Source organism: Odontesthes bonariensis, chromosome 21 (genome assembly GCF_027942865.1).
Source record: "Odontesthes bonariensis isolate fOdoBon6 chromosome 21, fOdoBon6.hap1, whole genome shotgun sequence".
Taxonomy (NCBI): Eukaryota; Metazoa; Chordata; class Actinopteri; order Atheriniformes; family Atherinopsidae; genus Odontesthes; species Odontesthes bonariensis.
In genome coordinates this window covers 29,953,595-29,971,674 of record NC_134526.1, presented here as the reverse complement: position 1 = coordinate 29,971,674, position 18,080 = coordinate 29,953,595, and the positions used below count along the sequence as shown (strand labels likewise).

The following is an 18,080-nucleotide window of genomic DNA, read 5'->3' as shown; positions in this document are numbered from 1 at the left end:
CGCAAATGACAGGTGAGTTGATGAATGAGGAGTCGTGTATGCGCATCTGGCGTGCACGTAAAAATAAGCATTTCTTGCATTTTGCGACTAGGGAGGTCACCGTTTTCAACTTCAAGCGTTCTGATAGATCATGTAAACTCTTAAAATGCCAAAAATTAGGACTTTACGTATGACAACAACAAATCCTGCAGACTGCAGCTTTAAAGGAAAACATGACAGAGCTATGTGTCTTAAGCTGATTTCACAGATGAACACTGGAGACGTCCAAGAGTATGGTTGGACAATTTGATTCCGTCTTTTTCCACAGTTGCTGTTCACAAACACACATGACATGATACGAGTACTGCATGTATCTGCCCATATAGCGAGTATTGAGCGGAAAGCAGCATACGGATCAGTAGAAAGGAAAAACTCACACCAGCACACACATGATCACTTGCACATGGAAAGCAAATGCACAATACAGATTTGACTTTTTACTTTAGGTGGAAAATCTTGTCATAAAGTCCTGAGCATGTGTTGCATACATTTTTGTTCTCAAATTGCAAATGAAAAATGTTTTTTTTCTATTAATGTTAAATAATAAGAGAGTTCTAGCTCTGTGAGAGACTGAAATTCTCCCATTTTTGTTGAACACCATTTTCTTTTCCACCTTCTTGAAGTCTGCTTTAAAGCATGCAACTGCAGATTAAGCCAAAGAGCCAGTGTCCTCTGAGTACAAACTGTAATCTTTGGAGAAGATTGATGATGTTATGCCCATTTTGAAGATCTAAACAACCAGACCCAATTAGTGTAAGGAAGCAAATATTATTGGAGTTGTAAAGGTCGAGGATGAAAATGAACAAAGCTACAAATAATGGTGGATCCTATGACAGTTCTTTAAACTACTGAAATCTTTGATTCTAATGACAGGAAAGAGGCAGATGTTGACCCAAAGCAGTTGATTTAAAAAAAAAAAAAAAAAAAAAAACTGTCCTGGGGATATTTCAGTTTCTCTGCAGCATATTAGGTATTATTCTGTGCTTAGAGTTGCTCAGGCTTAAGAAATGCTTGACACAGTGATGCATTAAAGTGGAGAGCCACAGTGCTACTTTAGCCATCTGTGCCTGCAGCAAATTAATGAGAACTTTAAGAAGACATGTCAGAAAATAAATGTTTTTGAAGTAAATTCCATGCATCATCCTTTAACAAATATGTTCTCAAAAGCCCTCATTGAAATGAATGTTTCATCTTGGTATGGCTCTCTCCTTTGGCAACAAAGCACAGGGAGAATACGACTGATGATTGATATGCTCTTTCTCCAATCGAAAGGAGGTCGGTACCTGGATAGTACATCATCTGGATCCTCATCTCGATCCCAGAGTCCATTGTTGCTAAGCCCTGCAAGCTCTCAGAACATGTACAACAATGGTGGGCCCATGATGCGCTCTCTTAGGTAAGAACTTGCAGTTAACACAAGACTTACATCAACACACATCAAAGTGCTGAAACACAGTTGACAAGTTGAGCTTATTTCAGCTGTGTTTCAGATTTGTGTTTCACTTTTCATTTTTTTAAAAACTTTAATGCGTTTGTCTGTTCTCTCAGTCACCCAGGCGAAGGAGTGATTCAACTACTTTCTGTAGCACGATCTAACAGTTTAGGAATCACCATCGGAGGAGGCTCCAACAGGCCTGATGGCCCTGCAGTCTTTATCCAAGAGGTGCTGTCTGGGGGGGACTGCCACAAGGTAAGAAATAAGGGCAACAGCCGGAAGTACACAGTGAAAGCAATTCCCACAAGTGCTGATATTAAAGGAAAGATTAAGGGTGTGGTAAATTGATTCTCATAGCCTTTCCACAATGTTTTCATTTAGCAAACAGATAAACCAGAAATAGAACGAGCTGGACAGACCAGAATCATCTCTGAAGTTACCGTTTTAGCAAATAGCTGACGACACAAGAACAAATTTTCATAGACTATGGATACTTTACTTTGGTCTAGTTCCATGGAAGTTTACACTCAGACTAAAGTCTACAGTAGTATGGTATTGTTACTTGAGGAAACTGATACTTTCTGTATCCCTGGAGTCCTGACTGGAGGGCCATGAGAAAAACTAGTTAAAGCATGACTGAGATGGATGAATTGCAGCAGTGAGGGACCTTTTACAGGGAAATGAAGCTAACATGATGATTGAAGGCAGGGAGGGACAGGGAGAATAAGAGGGGAAAGCAAGAGTGCATATGCAGACCTCTGCAGCTTTGGCCACAGATTAGTGTTAAATACTGCTGAGCCATGCTTAGGTCAAAGGCTGCTGATTCTGTTCCTCTGACTTGCTCCATAAAACAGGCGTATACCTACAGGATGTCACCTCTACTCACATAATGGTCAGACATATACACTATATTGCCAAAAGTATTTGCTCATCTGCCTTTACACGCATATGAACTTAAGTGACATCCCATTCTTAATCCATAGGGTTTAAGACGTTGGCCCACCTTTGCAGCTGTAACAGCTTCAACTATTCTGGGAAAAGCTTTCCTCAAGGTTTAGGAGTGTGTTTATGGGAATTTTTGACCATTCTTCCAGAAGTGCATTTGTGAGGTCAGACACTGATGTTGGACAGAAGGCCTGGCTCCGCTCTAATTCATCCCAAAGGTGTTCTATCGGTTTGAGATCAGGACTCTTTATGTCTTTATGGACCTTGCTTTCTGCTGTAGAGTCCTGTGGCGGCGTGCTTTACACCGCTGCATCTGACGCTTTGCATTGCACTTGGTGATGTATGGCTTGGATGCAGCTGCTCGGCCATGGAAACCCATTCCATGAAGCTCTCTACGCACAGTTCTTGAGCTAATCTGAAGGCCACATGAAGTTTGGAGGTCTTTAGCGATTGACTCTGCAGAAAGTTGGCGACCCACACAATGCGCCTCAGCATCCTCTGACCCCGCTCTGTCAGTTTACGTGGCCGACCACTTCGTGGCTGAGTTGCTGTCATTCCCAATCGCTTCCACTTTGTTATAATACCACTGACAGCTGACTGTGGAATATTTAGTCGTGAGGAAATTTACCGACTGGACTTGTTGCACAGGTGGCATCCTATCATGGTACCATTCACTGAGAGCGACCCATTCTTTCACAGATGCCGATGTGCTTGAATTTATGCACATGTGGCCATGGAAGTGATTGGAACACCTGAATTTAATTATTGGATGGGTGAGTGAATACTTTTGGCGATATAGTGTATGTATATGGTCATATGTTTTAAAACAACTCATAGTCTATTTTACTTCATGTATACTCCTTAAACCGAGGCCAATTTTAGGTTGTGATTGTGGTTAAGTTGTACTCTTAGATGGAGATGTGTAATTGAATTTCAAAGTAAAATTAGATGACAATTAATGCTAACTGAAAGTCATGTTAACTGGAATCAACAGAAAGGGATGGATACAAAAGTGAAAATAACAGAAAGCAATTGAGCGTAGTTTGACTGAAATGAACTGACTGAAAATAAAAGTTCTAGTGAGTCATTTTTGACTTTTTGAAGAACTTTACATTTTTATTTAATGTTCAGATATACAGATATTTTTAAATTAAGAATTTTTGTATTTTCATAACTTTAGGACATGCAATAATAACATACAAATATCCAGAAATGCTGAAGGTCTTCCCTTTCAACCATCTTCTATGCTGCACTGCCGTGTTAGTCCAGTAGTCAGGAAGAGAACAACCTACTGTTAAAGAGGAAGACTTTCATGCTTTTCATGACCACCATACTTTAGGAGTAAAGGCAGGATATTCAGTTGTTTCCAGTTCGGGGGACCAGTTGTCGCTACAGCCTACGGACTGGACCTCTAACTAAATGTGAAACTTACTCTGTGGTTCTCAAACTTGTAAAAGCATACCCCTCTAATATTTCCTTTAATTTTGTTCTTCTTTTTTTTTCATCTAATATCTCAATAACTGCATTGTTTCTATTTTGACATTATTTAGAATTTGAGATTTAAGTGATATTGCCAAGGTGTACTCACCTCTTGTTCGTACACCTTGGCAATACCCCCCACCCCCCAACCTCACACACTCACTCACAAACAAAAAATATAATACATATAATAATATAATTCATATTTCAAGCTGCACTTATGGTACAAAATGGTATAGACTTCTGTTTCCTAAGTGCTTTAGTGTAATAAATGTTGTGTGGGTGGGAAATACAACATTTTAATAGGAGCTGAATGACTTTATCAATAGATCAGACAATGGGGCAAAAGACCTGCGTTCATGCTTTAGCATTTGCATTAGTTTCACCAAGTAGTAAGGGCAGTGCACAAACATTGCAAGTAAACAAAAGTGAGAGGTGCTTTGCTAATCTTGCTACCATAATCTCAACATCAAAGGGATCTCCTCCCACTCTAGAAATGGTGTTAATGGGGAATTAAGCAGTCTTAGTCCAGAAGGTTGCTAACCCATCTTACAAGGTTAATGATATTAAGAAACACGTGTAGTAGTAGTAGTAGTTGTAGTAGAATAGATTGTAGCTATAGAAGTCTGGAGCTACTTGTAGCTGTACTTGAGTTGGTCTGTACATCAAACTGTATGGATTGTTGACCAGAATAACAGCAAGCCTGTGGTTATATTCTCATTCAGCCAAGTGAGAGAACTTTCTAGCTCTAGTGCTTCACTCTGTAGTTTAATGTTTAATTTATTTCAATGTCTTTATTTTTTATATTTTAATTTTTTTTAATTTTATTGTTTTGGTTGCTGTTAATCTTTGAAAAGCTAGAAAAATTTTGTTCAAAAGCCCATCTTCTTTAAACAACACAAGATTATAATCAGTGTAATGTATTCATCAGGGATTAAAATTACACAACAGTCTTAAATTGTGCCTAGCTAATGAATCCTCCCAGTAAGACAGCTAATTAGTGCAATCAATACAGTATAATGTAGCACATGCAAAAGTTTTGGCAAAGTTATTGTGTGAATGGGCCAATCTCCAACAGATGTAAAGCAAGATGACTATCTCACTTTTATTTCGTACAAATTTAAAGTACAAAAAAAATAAGGATTTTGGTATCCCAAGAGATTTAGGCTCTCAGAAAACTCTTACTAAGGTTTGAGACTTTAATGAGCTTGTTACAGCTATGGCCCATTCTAATTCATAATTAGAAGAGGCTAGGTTATGCAAATTTCATTGCTTTATAAATATCTGACTCCTAAAAGTAGGTTTAAGCAGTCAGCAGCCATGAGCTTCTCTGAGCAGCAACTCACCACTCTGATATTGTGATACTAAAACCAAACAAAGCAGGAGAAGGCTATAAAAAGATAGCAATGGTGTTCCATTTTGCCTTTTTCTCGATTTGTAATGTAATCAGGAAATAGCTGTTGGCACAGGGGATGGTGGAGGTCAAGTTTAAACCTGGAAGACTATGAAAACTTTCAAAGAGGGTTATCTTGTTGAATATTATCAAAAAGGACCATAGAAAGAACTCCTGCACATTTCTCACTTACTGCTGAAACTGTATTAATGTTTCAGTGTGTCTTCATCTTTATGCTCACCCACATTCAATTCTCAGGAAAAATAGTAAAAAACAAATTTTTCAACAAATCAGCTGATAGATGAATGTATCGTGTATATCTTATGAATGGACAGTCAGGGAAATGTCTTTTTTTTCTAAGATGGGGTGAAAAAAGACTTCACTGTGGTTTCCACATAGAAAGGTTTGTTGCAAAAGGATGCAAAAATGTTTTTGGTTTTGTTTCAAGGAAAGCTGGCATGAACTAATAAACTTCTTAAATTCCATATCTACACACATGTATATATTTATATATATATATCCATTTATGTCTTTGCCAATATAACCTCACAGGAGCCTTTTTTGGTCTATTATTGAGCAATTATTTATCTTTAATCTTTTACATTGGCACTTTGGCAAACCTGTCCTGGAGTGATGAACTATCCTGACATTAGTCTTGTTGCCAATATCCCAGTTCTCCCATTCATTCATTCATTCATTCATCCGTCCATCCACTATCTATACCCGTTTAATCCGACTCAGGGTCACAGGGGGCTGAGCTTTTCCCAACTGCCGTCGGGTGAAAGGCAGGGTACACTCTGAACGGGCTGCCAGTCCATCTCAGTGCCAACACAGACACCAATGAGACAAACAACCATGCACAATCACGCTCACTCTAGGTCACTTTAGAATCACCAATGACTTTACATGCATGCTTTTGGACTGTGGGAGAAAAATTTATTAAGTATTCCTATCCATTTTTTTCATATTATAGCAAAGTGCAGTTGTACTGCAAAACATATCAATAAGGACCCTTTTAATTTTTTGTACTCAAGCTGTCAGAAATCTGCTTAGAGCTATAGACATCCCTTATCACAACACTCAACTGAAAGCCATGTTAGGCAGCCCCACCTCCTGTAAACTCCAAACCCATCCTCCCTTTAGGACGACACTGGTAATATTGAGGAACAATCAGGTGATGACAAGGTCAGAGAATAGTTGATAAACATTAATACTGTAATATTCCTCTAGCATGTGGTATAAGCTTTACCATTGACTGCAGAAAAATATGCATAATGCTAAAACCCTTCCTTGTTTGTCCTAGGAAGCATGGATTTTTTAATTATCTGATGTGTCACCTTGAACCCCTGAAAGAAAATGACCATATGTGTCAGTTGATTCAATCCTGTTCATTATTTATTATTAGGAAATGGACTCTGAATTTTGCTAAGATTGTAAATACTGTTTGGATGTTCTCAGCATTTGTGTTTTAGTGTCTTTTCTACTCTCTTGTAGAGTCCCCAGAGTCTCAGAACAGAGGTAGCACACCAAGTGTGAAGGTCAGACATCAAGCCAGGAATGTGCTGAAGGCATCACCGAGCTGCTGCTCCACATACACACACATTGATTATACATATTTACACTTGGTAGCATAATCAGTTTATTGCTGATTTAGTTTTTTTTTTGCAAGATATACTAATCACTTTACACATTCAGTTTTTTCTATGCTGAGAACAAATGGTTGCTCTAAGACTCGGTACGAGGCTGAACGATCTTTCACACTTGTGCACTCGAAGAGGCTGAAAGAAAAACTGGTAGGAAATGTTGAGCCTGAGTTGACAAGAAAGAGGGTGCTGGTAACTGTGATAGATGGGCTCTGCACTGCAGCCAGAGTGTCAGAGGAAATGTTTAAGTCATTTCTGATTTACATAAACATGACAACAAACACTGGATAGTGTGTGCCATAACTTCATTTGAGTTTAAACCCTTTATCATTCCAACTAGCAGCTGTTTGTCTGCTTTTTTCAACACACTTTCCTATGTACACAGCCTCTGTGTATGAGTGGGTGCACGTGCAACTTACTGTACAGCTGGAAAGCCCTGATTCTTGGGATTCAGAAGATGCAAAACATTTCATGACACAGACAGGACAGTGAGGGTAATCAATACCAAGAAACAAAAAAAATCAAATAGAAAAGCAGCCATCAAACAGTGGTGTCTTAACAGAAACATCTAGTTTTTTTTCAAGTTACATTAGTCAAGGTCCAAATGATTCAATTCAGTGAAATATTTAGTCTAAAACAAGTAATTGTATCAATTTCCACAAACTGCTCATTAAAAAAATAACCAGCCACTCTATTATAATCCCTGTTGCATGCAATCTGGTTCAATACTGTGATACTCACAGTAAAAACTTGCTTAGCTTTTGATTGACATATCATTTAAAAAAATATATCATATCTTCTTATGACTTCTTCAAAACAGCCATGTGTTGTGAGGTGCATAGACTTACAGGCTTTATTCTACCCACATAAAAACCCTGTGGGAACAACAAAAACCAATCCATCGATTTTCTATACCTGCATCATCTATCTCAGGGTCACAGTGGTGCTGGAGCCTATCCCAGCTGCCTTCAGGCAAAAGGCAGGCTACACCCTGGACAGGTTGCCAGTCAATCACAGGGCCAACACTGGGACAAACAATCATGTATATGCATATATTTTGAAACCCACTCGAATATTTTAGTTTTTACACACAAATAGTGAAATCTACTACTGCAGAGCTCCATGCAGTCCTTTGATTCAGTCAATTAGAAATAGAAACAGAAATAGAAAAATACTTTATTCATCCCCCAGTGGGGGAAAATTCAAAATTAGTCAAGTAGTTCAAAATTTTTTCTTTAAAAAAAAATCATATATACTACAATGATTGTATATTAGAACAATAACAACAATGACAATAATGATAAATTAATACATAAATTAATACATTTGAGAAAAACATCAAACTCAGCAATCACTGTTAAAAAGCCTTATGGCTGGGGCAGTCGGTGGCGTAGTGGGTTAAGCAGCCGCCCCATGTACAGAGGCTACAGTCCTCGCTGCAGCTGGCCCCGGTTTGACTCCCGCACCAAGTGGCCCTGTGCAGCGTGTCTTTTCCCTCTCTCTGCCCCCTGCTTCCTGTCTCTCTCAAACTGTCCTAACATTAAAGGCATAAAAAGCCTAAAAAAATACTTAAAAAAAAAAAAAAAAGCCTTATGGCTGTGGGGACAAAGGACCTCCTGAACCTCTCAGTCCTCTGGCCTGCCAGGTGCTATGGAGAGGAGGGTTACTGTTCTCCAAAACCAATTATAATTTCCTGCTCATCCGTTTCTCCACCACAGCACCGAGAGAGGGTCCAGCCTCCTGCCCGCCACAGAACCAGCCTTTTCCACCAGTTTGTCCAGGCGCCTACAGTTTTTGTCTGTAGTGCAACTCCCCCAGCAGACAATATTATAGAACAGTGCACTCTCAATGATAGCGTGATAATGTGATCATCTTCATTGATGTGAAGAATAATATGATCATATGATGATCATGTAATCATATTGTCCCCTCTCTCTCTCTCTCTCTCTCTCTCTCTCTCTCACACACACACACAGACATCACTTGGGCTCCTCCTCTTTTAATTCACACAGACAAGATCAAAACACTGCCTTGCACAGCAGGAACCCTTGTCACCAAAAAGATTTTTCAATATTCAGAGGGTTAGGGTTATACCCTGAGCATCAAGCAAAAAATGGTAGGTGGAAGAGGTCGCAGAAAGAACAAGGAGAATGATAATTGTCAAAGATATGGATGCAAGTGAGTTGGAGTGGAAAAATAGTCACACAGTGCAGCCCGTAGCTTTTATTGCTATGTCATCACGTACAAAAAGTACATGACAAAATACCAATACAAACCTGTTACCACCACGAACATCACACCTCAGACCAGCACAAGTATAATCCGGTTCTGAAGGAAATGCTGGAGCTGTGAATTCATACAATAATGCAATTATTATTATTATTATGAAGTGTAATAGAAAATCACACAAAAGCACTGATGCACAGTCTGGGGTCTGATGGTGGATGATGCCACACCCAGAACAAAGATGTCATGTAAGATGGATGTATGAATGCAGCATTACCACTGCATCCATGTCTTGCAGTTCAGTATGGGGGCTTAAAAAATGTATGCCATCTGTCTTTTTCTTTGGAATTTTTCCCATCCGCCCAAACATCTGAGATCATAATTGGTAACAGTAGGATTCACTGTAATTCCTGTAGCCATTTCCTGATAAAAACAAACAACAGAACACAACTCATAAAAGAACCCTATTCCACTCTTTGGGTGTAGTTTATGGATTTTATTATCTTACTATTCATCCATATATTGAAGTGTTATAAAAAATTAATTGAACACAAGGACTATGATCTTACAGTAAAGAAACCCAAACAGTCCTGTACACCCTTATAATTTACACACACCACTGCCTTTCTTCTTTTTCCCCTGCTTCCCTTGCTTCTCTCCTGTTAATCCCATCCTCCTCGCCTCTCTGTCCACCCACTCTCAGTCAAGTGTGGGCAATGTGACAAGGAAGAAAAAGGAGGATAATGAAGAGAGGGGGTAGATGAAGAGTACAGAAATCTGCACTTGTGTTTACATGCTTAAGGGGAGCTTTTTCTACGCCAAGTTTGCTGCATATATCCTAAGAAGGTTTTGCATCATTGTAATTAGAGATAGCAATGCTTCAGGACTGTGCATATTCCATGTTCCCAGTCGAATTTTCTGTGGTTTGTTACTTTTGGTATTATATTTACAAAAGAGGTTTTATGAGCGTTCTGACACGTAAATGAAGGTCGTATTTTGGTGATTAATGTACTAAGGCTGTTGCACATGTTCAGTTTTTTTCTCTAATGGCAAATCAGATTAAGTGGATCAGTCACATGTAACCTTCAGTTATCGGTAAACATTGTACATTTGGATAGCTTGACCTGAAGAATACTCTTTGATTTAGAACTTTCACATCAAATGTGTAATGTTTGTAGCAGCACTACACATCCACAGTACTATGTGCATTGCTTAGTGTAAAAGGATGCCATGACATCATCTTTAAAATGCATGTTTATGTGTTGGCCAATTTAATCTGAATAACTGAACAACTTAATGCTGATGACAGTCAGTATATAGTTACTTTAGCATTATTATCTTCAGCGTTTTATCCTAATTCAAAGAATACCATAACCCACCATCCCAGATTAGCACGAGTGCTGTAATTGACATAGTTTTTTTCTTTGGCTTTGTTTATTCACAACATATTCAAAATCTAACTGTATTTGACAATTGATTATGACAAAAAGTCAAGTCATATCTTAATTTCAAACAAATAATAGAAATTTCATTAAATTATCAGACATCCAGAGATGCTCAGTTCAAGGAATGATGGCGCTTATCTAAATGAAAAAAAAAGAATGAAAGGATTTGACCATTCTGTGCTTCATTCTATTTTTCTCCTAGTTATATGAAGAACTATGAATTAATAGGAAAATATAAAAATTCTTGCTCGTGTCTTTTATAATGAGACCATAGGGATGTTGCAAGTGTATCCAATGGAAGGCAACAACAGTCAACCATGAGGGTACTCATTGAAGCAAGTGTAATGTATTAGCAAGGTATTCTGAGCCTAAAACCAGATAAGTAGGACATAGGATATCTCAGATAATAACATACAATTAAAACATCTAAACTGTGTATTCATTGGATTTGGGTTTATGCCATAATGAACAGATATAATAATAATAATAATGATAATAATAACAACAACAATAATAATGATAATAAAATATATGTGTTGGGTTTGTGATGAGCAAAATGAGCACGTTTTTATTTTTGGTCCTGATTTGATGCCAAGTCTGTTTTTCATTTGCCATGTAATAGCTAAAAGATTAGAAAAAAATGATAATTCTATTGGTGTTTTTAAGAAGAATGTGCAGTCTATAGAATACATTTTAATTTGCTTCAGTAGTTTCACCATGCGACAGTGTCAGAGCTAAATGTACTTCAATCAGTACTTTGAATCAGTTTAAAATTCACAATATCCAATATCTCAATAAAGGAGTGTTTTGAGTTGCTAAACCAATATGTTAACTCACTCATTTACACTGTATACAATTTCCTGTCAGCATTCCTCCCAGTCCCATGCCTTGTTGCAGTTTGCCATAATGATGTTTTTTTTATATTCTTCAAACATTGTTTAAAAACGCTCCATGACTAAAGAAATTCTGATTGTATTGAATTTGTTTTAATAGACCCCATCAATTAAAGCTGCAGTCTGCAGGATTTGTTGTTGTCATACGTAAAGTCCTAATTTTTGGCATTTTAAGAGTTTACATGATCTATCAGAACGCTTGAAGTTGAAAACGGTGACCTCCGTAGTCGCAAAATGCAAGAAATGCTTATTTTTTAACCGAAAAATAAAAAGTTATTCAACTTCCTGTCCCGCCCCATCAAAACACATGAGAACTCGTGCACGCCAGATGCGCGTACACGACTCCTCATTCATCAACTCACCTGTCATTTGCGATCATGGAAGACACAGTAAGTAGACTAGCCCGTAATGAAGTTCAATAGTCCAGATAAATAAGCGTGGGGACGAGCCTACCTTGTATCGCGCGTGCACAATCGGTGATTGACAGGCAGCAGAGCCCAGGTCGTAACCTGATTGGTTTCCTTTTACCGGTCCGGTCTGCAATTTTGTAAACAAACCTGCTGGCTTTGGAGGGACCTAGCGGGACATATAGGGGACCTAGAGAACTCATTTTTTTTTGTATTGGGGTATTTAATGTACTACTTTCAGAATCCCCGGACAGTTCCAGGCATTATGCTTGAAAAAGAGTTGCAGACTGCAGCTTTAAGTTCAACAAAGGTCTCAATCAACAAATGGAGCACCGCGGTAGTTCTGGCAGACCACGTAGTCAACGCGCCCTTTGCCTATAGGCTGACGCCGACCCAACCCTTATGGCTGTCCACAAACTTATGGGTAATCAGCTGCTGCTCGCAATTGGATGCTGGCATTTGGGGCGCTTCATTTCAACTTGGTTTGCTGTCACTGCTCTTTTTGCTTAGCATACGCGCCGATGCTAGTATTATTATTGCTGCTGCTGCTTACCCTGTCGTCCGGCATGGATCCCCGACTACCGGCGGAGTCGGAGAGTCTGCCGGAGGACTCGGAAGATTCGGCTGAGATGGACGCCGTGGAGGACACCGAACCTTCCCAAGTCCAGCCGAGCCAAGATGCGACACCGGGCGGGCTGTCCACAGCGCGCCGCGGGCAGAGTCGAGGTAGGCCGCGGCCGGGCTCCTGTAATGTGGCAGGGCAGCCGCGGGTAGACACGCGGCTTATTTTACACCGATTTCACATGATTTTGCGTGACTGTAGCTGTGTGGCGCGGGTCTTATGCCGGCACATTTGGATTACAAACCATCCTCCTAATTGGTCCGTTTGGATCCTCGCGGTGATGCTTCTAAGGTGGAGCGCGCGCCTCACCTCCCCAACAAGGCTACACGCTGCTGATTGGTATGTATGCATTAAGGCGCTAGCATGGTTGCCGCGTCTGTCACGGCGGTGGCGGACCGTGACGTCAAAATGACGTTTCAGGCATGGCGCTTGCCTTGAAAAGACGGCGCTGCGCGTTGTCGTGCACCAGTCGATTTTTGTAACTTGGCTGTGCCGAGAACAACGAACCGGATGGACCGATGTGAGACCGGCTCAGTCAGGAGGTGCGTTTGTACAGGCAGCTGTACGAAACTGCAGTGAAACAGCACAGGGAGCACGTAAACTCCCAAAACTGGTGCACAGAGATTGGCAGAACTTTGGGGAAAGAGGGATAGTTCTGTAAGAATGTGTGGAAGCAGCTACGGGACAGATACGTGAAGGCAAAGAAGAGGGCAGAGACTCTGTTGATGCCGGGGGCTTCAAACCTTCACCTCTATTAACTGAATTAAAAAATTAAAATGATCCGAATACTGCAGCAGTATTATTAATTACAGTATTCTTGCTCTTGACAGCGGCATTGTTTTCTTCTCCACTTTTGTGGTTGTAGAGTAGCGGTAACCTTCACGTAGCAGCGCCACCTCTGTGACGGAGAAAATTGCAACTACTGGTGCATCGACTTGCGCTGCTTGCGCCACTATACATGGCGGGCACGAAATCGTGACGTCATCAACACCGCTCGCGCTAGCAGACGCGGCAACCATGCTAGAGCCTTTACAGTCTGATGGGTGCGGCGCCACCTGTCGTGTCGGGGTGTGGAGTGCTTTGTGCCTATGGGTTACCTCATGTCACGGTAGCCACAAGATAGCTTTTCAAGCCAGTTCGGTAACTAGATAGCTGGCGCTACCTAACTGAAAACGTTGAACTAGCTAGCTACTGGCTAGCCTTTGACATCTTGAACTGAACCAATTGAAGTGTGGCATTTCATATCATTGTTGTTCTATGAACCGTTCTTAAAAAGTCTGCTAGTTGGCGTTGGCTAGTATGCTAGTGGTGGCTAAGGCTAGCAGAACTGTGTTTGGAACCATACAGAGGAGTTTTCAGCTCTTAAACTCATCAAAATCACCTGCGTTCAACTATGTCAGAGAACAGACTCAAAGGTTTAGCAATTCTCAGTATTGAGTCTAAACGTGCAAAAAATTTAGATTTGGATGAGTCGTTAAGAGATTTGCAGCACAGCAATCGTCGCATACAGCTTCTGTAATTTGATACTGTATAGCAATCAGTTGATATACATGTTTTGTTATTGTTATTGGTTATTGGTGTACCTAAGTGGTTGAGTTTCAATGCTTGCCGCAATTAAATACTCGCATCACATTTCAGTCTGTGTTCATGTAGGCCTACGGCAGTTCCACCTTTTAACGTCAAGCATAGTCGCGGTTTAATAATAATAATTTTTGTAATACTACTACTACTAATCATAATGGTGACACACGTTTGGTAGCCTAATATTTCGTTGGGGGGTTGTAGGACACCCTGGTCCAACAATCCAATTGGCTGGTCTGCGTTCCGGTATGGTCTGTTGGGGGGTTTGTTGCCTTTACAGCAAATGGAAGGCACTCCACCTGAGGATGCTGCTGTTCCCTGTCTTGGCTTCCATGGAGCTCATGGAAAAGTCGGGAACTTCCTCCGAACAGAGCCATACCGCCAAACACAAATTGTATGCATTCAGAATAAGCTTCTGAAATTTATCTCTGTTTCTCGTCTCGTTTTGACGAGAGTGGTTCTGACAGAAATAAACTAAAGCTAGAAAAATGAAGCCAAAATGTGATTGTAAAAACAAGCAGAAGGGAAGGTATGTGAACTGACAAACATAAGAGTACGTAACAATGACTGGTACAGGACAAACAGGTGGCAAGACAGTACAAAACACACATCAAGAGAATTCTTTCAAACGTTAAACAGGAAACACAGCGGTCTCCTGAATCAAATCCAGAATCTGTACAGGAATTTTTCCAAGTGTGTGGCTACGGTGCAGTTGGCATTTAGATCAGACCCTACTCACTCAAAATCCCCAACAAAAAGTGTACAAGTCTTATCAAACTGAACAAAAGCTGTATCTCAACACTCATTCATCATTTGGACTCATGCCATACTAATACCACGGTCAACCACAACAGCTACCACCAATCTCATTCTCTGTTTCTCTGTCTTCTGCTCATGGAAGTATGTTGTCCATTTCCTCCAAATCCCAACTCTTAATATCTCATGCCACATAGAAAGCAAGCTAGTGTGTCATACACTGGGAATTGCTATGTGATCAGTCAGTGGGAAGATTATGTTCCCATGTGTTTATTGGAATTATAGTGGTGTAATGGTGAAAAAAAAACAAGACAAAACAAAACAAGAAAAATAGATTTGCATGTAGATTAGATAAAAAGATGATCTTCAGTTGTAATATTTGACGCTGGATGTTGTCTGAGTTTTACAGTCTGGGTCACCATCTGATCCAATATTCCTTTTGGTGATGAGTAATGAGCATCAATGTTTATAAAAATGATCCTAAGGCAGAGGTCAGCTTAGTGTCACCAGTGTAAGTTCATCAAGCATTTTCAAGACTGAACATAATTGCTTTTCACAGACCAAGGAGGTTCTTTTATATTTTTTGGACTGTGTTGCATTATGGTTCAAATTTCCCCCCACTAAAATCAGTGTAAACCCATCTAAAGACATTTGAAAAATCAACGGTGACTTCTTCCACTCCCTGCTGCAATGCTTTTATTTTATGTGAAGCACTTTGAATTGTTTGTACATGAAATGTGCTATATAAATAAATTTGATTTGATTTGATTTGATAATCTGATCGGGCTTGGCATCTGCAAAAAAAGTATGTCACTCATGCACAATTAGCCTAGCATATCGTTATCTTAAGACCGCCTTATGCACAGCCTCTGATTACAACATTGACGTCCAGCACCCGACTGCACGTTCGCTGATGTCCAAGTACAGCATCCCTGTCTGTGTCATAGATGTTCACGGGGTTATAGACTTTAGAGAACTGGTTGTTTAACCATAGAATACCAACATGCCCTATTGTTTTAAGATCTTCTGTCTCAAGTCAGTCTATCAAGTGTTCCAAGCTAAAACTTGTTTAAGTGAGCCCATTCTTTTAGTAACTCTCTCTTTTAGTACAATAGCATTGTTACAGAAACTGCTTCCTGTATCCACATTTATCCCAGGCTGAACTTTTTGGAACCAATAAGCTTTTTGGTACCGAGATACAAGAGGCACCTGTTTTTAAACCATCATTAAGCAAATATACTCTTCCACCAACATTGCTCTTAAGCTATTTTAAAAGGTACCTCCCAGTTTAAAAATATGCTCATCAGAAAAGTGAGTAATGAACTGCACTTTTATTTTAAGATTACAGAGGTCGAGATCTTTTAGATGTTTTTTACCTTTTCCCTCTCTATTTTTGTTGTAATAAAAATAAAACACAGGTAACAAGCTTCAGCAGTTTTGTTTGCCGAGTTGAACTTTTTTTTACTGTGCATCAACTTCAGTTACAAGATTTTCCCTTTTTTTGCAGCAACCTATTTTCTGTCTTCTCTGAACTGAACTTGGAAACAGTGTTTTTTAACATCAATACCAAAGAGTACATTGAATGGTGTATGTCTGATTTTAAGTTTTGGTTATGCTACCCTGCCAATGAAGATAGAATGTTTTCACATTCTTTCAACAATGATGTGCATTTCAACATATTGATGGAGAATTTAACATGTTAATAGTCAATTACACATTTCTTACGTTTAGCTAGATCGTGCGAATTGAGATCTTTTATTTTACGGTATTGTGCTGTCTTGTTTGTATGAAAAACATGAAACAATTTTTTTTTTTTGTAAATTGATTTAAATTATGTTTTGAAGTGTTTTTAGATGTGTTTTTAGACAGATGTCTTACTGTGAGTGCCTGCAGTACAGTCACCCACATATCAGAACAGTGGAAACGGAACATCTTTGACAGTGACTGTACTTGGAATGGCCACACTTTCATCAACAAAAGGGTCAATGCCACTGCTGATAAGGAGTGTTAAGAAATCCAGTTTAACAGCTTAGCCATCAAAGGAGGGCACTAGTGTTTTTTCCTCAGCTTAGAAGAAAAACTACTAGCACCTAAAGGTCTGTGTCACTCTGCAGGATGGACGCCTGAGGCCTGGGGATCAGCTCATTGCCATCAACAAGGAGTCCTTGATAGGTGTGACCCACGAAGAGGCCAAAAGCATGTTGAACAAAGTCAAATTTAGGTGAGTGGAGCTTGTATTCTAAATAAATTCAGAATACATCACTGAGTAAGTCAAAGTTGAGCAGATGGGGTAAGTCAGTTCACTTCAGCGTCATAACGCAACTTTTCTTAGATCACCGTTTTGACATTTGTGCCTTTGTGTACGTATTTATATATTTTTTTGTCTCCAGCCAAGACAGTGCTGTGGAAATAGCCTTCATTCCAGGTAAAGGACTGTTTCCAAGCAGCACATCTCTCCACAATGGAGTCCAGCGAGCCACAGGCAACAGCCACAGCTCTGGACGCTTAAAAGTCCACATCAGATCACCTGAGGTCAGCTCCACAAAAAGTCACTTCTATGTCAGCGGATTCCCAAATTCGAATGCATTTTTTACCTCTTCCTCGGGCAACATGTATCAGAAAGCAGCAACTGCTGTATTTTTAGTGATTGAAAAAGAACGAGACTTTGGTTTTCCTAAATGTATGCTTTCATCACATTATTGACATGATGATAAAAAATTTAGTCAGTTTGGAACATCTGGAACTGTAATACAGCAAGGAATTGTATTCTTCTTGTTCTTGTAATCCAGAAACTCATAATACCCCAGGAATAATCACTTGTTATTCAAAGGAAAACTTTCTGAGTGACAAAGAGCGCCCATTATCTCAACACAAGTTTTAGGTTTTGCCAGCAAACAATAACAGAAAGCCTGGTGGTGTTGAACTTGCTTTATTGTACATCCCATCAGTAAAGTCTAACAAAAGTTCAATCCAGCAAAAAACAAAAAAACATCACGATTGAGTTAAGCTTAGATTTATGAGCAGCAGTTTGCTAGTTTCTAAACTTTTTCTGTTACTGATATAGCTGCATTTTGCCCCTGAATTTCACATATTCAGCTGTCGGCCTCATTCTGTATTATTAGTTTCTCCATTCTGGAGAATTGTTAGATTAGTGAACTTTGATCATATCAAAGTTAGTTTATATTCTGTTTAAGATATTGAGCTGTATGGCTTTAC

General features: G+C 39.6%; 1 protein-coding gene across 4 annotated transcripts in view; it reads left to right on the top strand.

The window, feature by feature from the left end:
• LOC142371315 (syntaxin-binding protein 4) overlaps positions 1 to 18,080 on the top strand; it is a 123,160-nt gene that overhangs the window by 82,597 nt on the left and 22,483 nt on the right. For all 4 annotated transcript variants that reach the window (XM_075453964.1, XM_075453966.1, XM_075453963.1 and 1 more), the window contains exons 7-10: positions 1,312 to 1,435; positions 1,588 to 1,729; positions 16,979 to 17,085; positions 17,255 to 17,396. In XM_075453964.1, the coding sequence (XP_075310079.1) occupies positions 1,312 to 1,435; positions 1,588 to 1,729; positions 16,979 to 17,085; positions 17,255 to 17,396 (515 nt within the window). The remainder of the gene's footprint in view (positions 1 to 1,311; positions 1,436 to 1,587; positions 1,730 to 16,978; positions 17,086 to 17,254; positions 17,397 to 18,080) is intronic.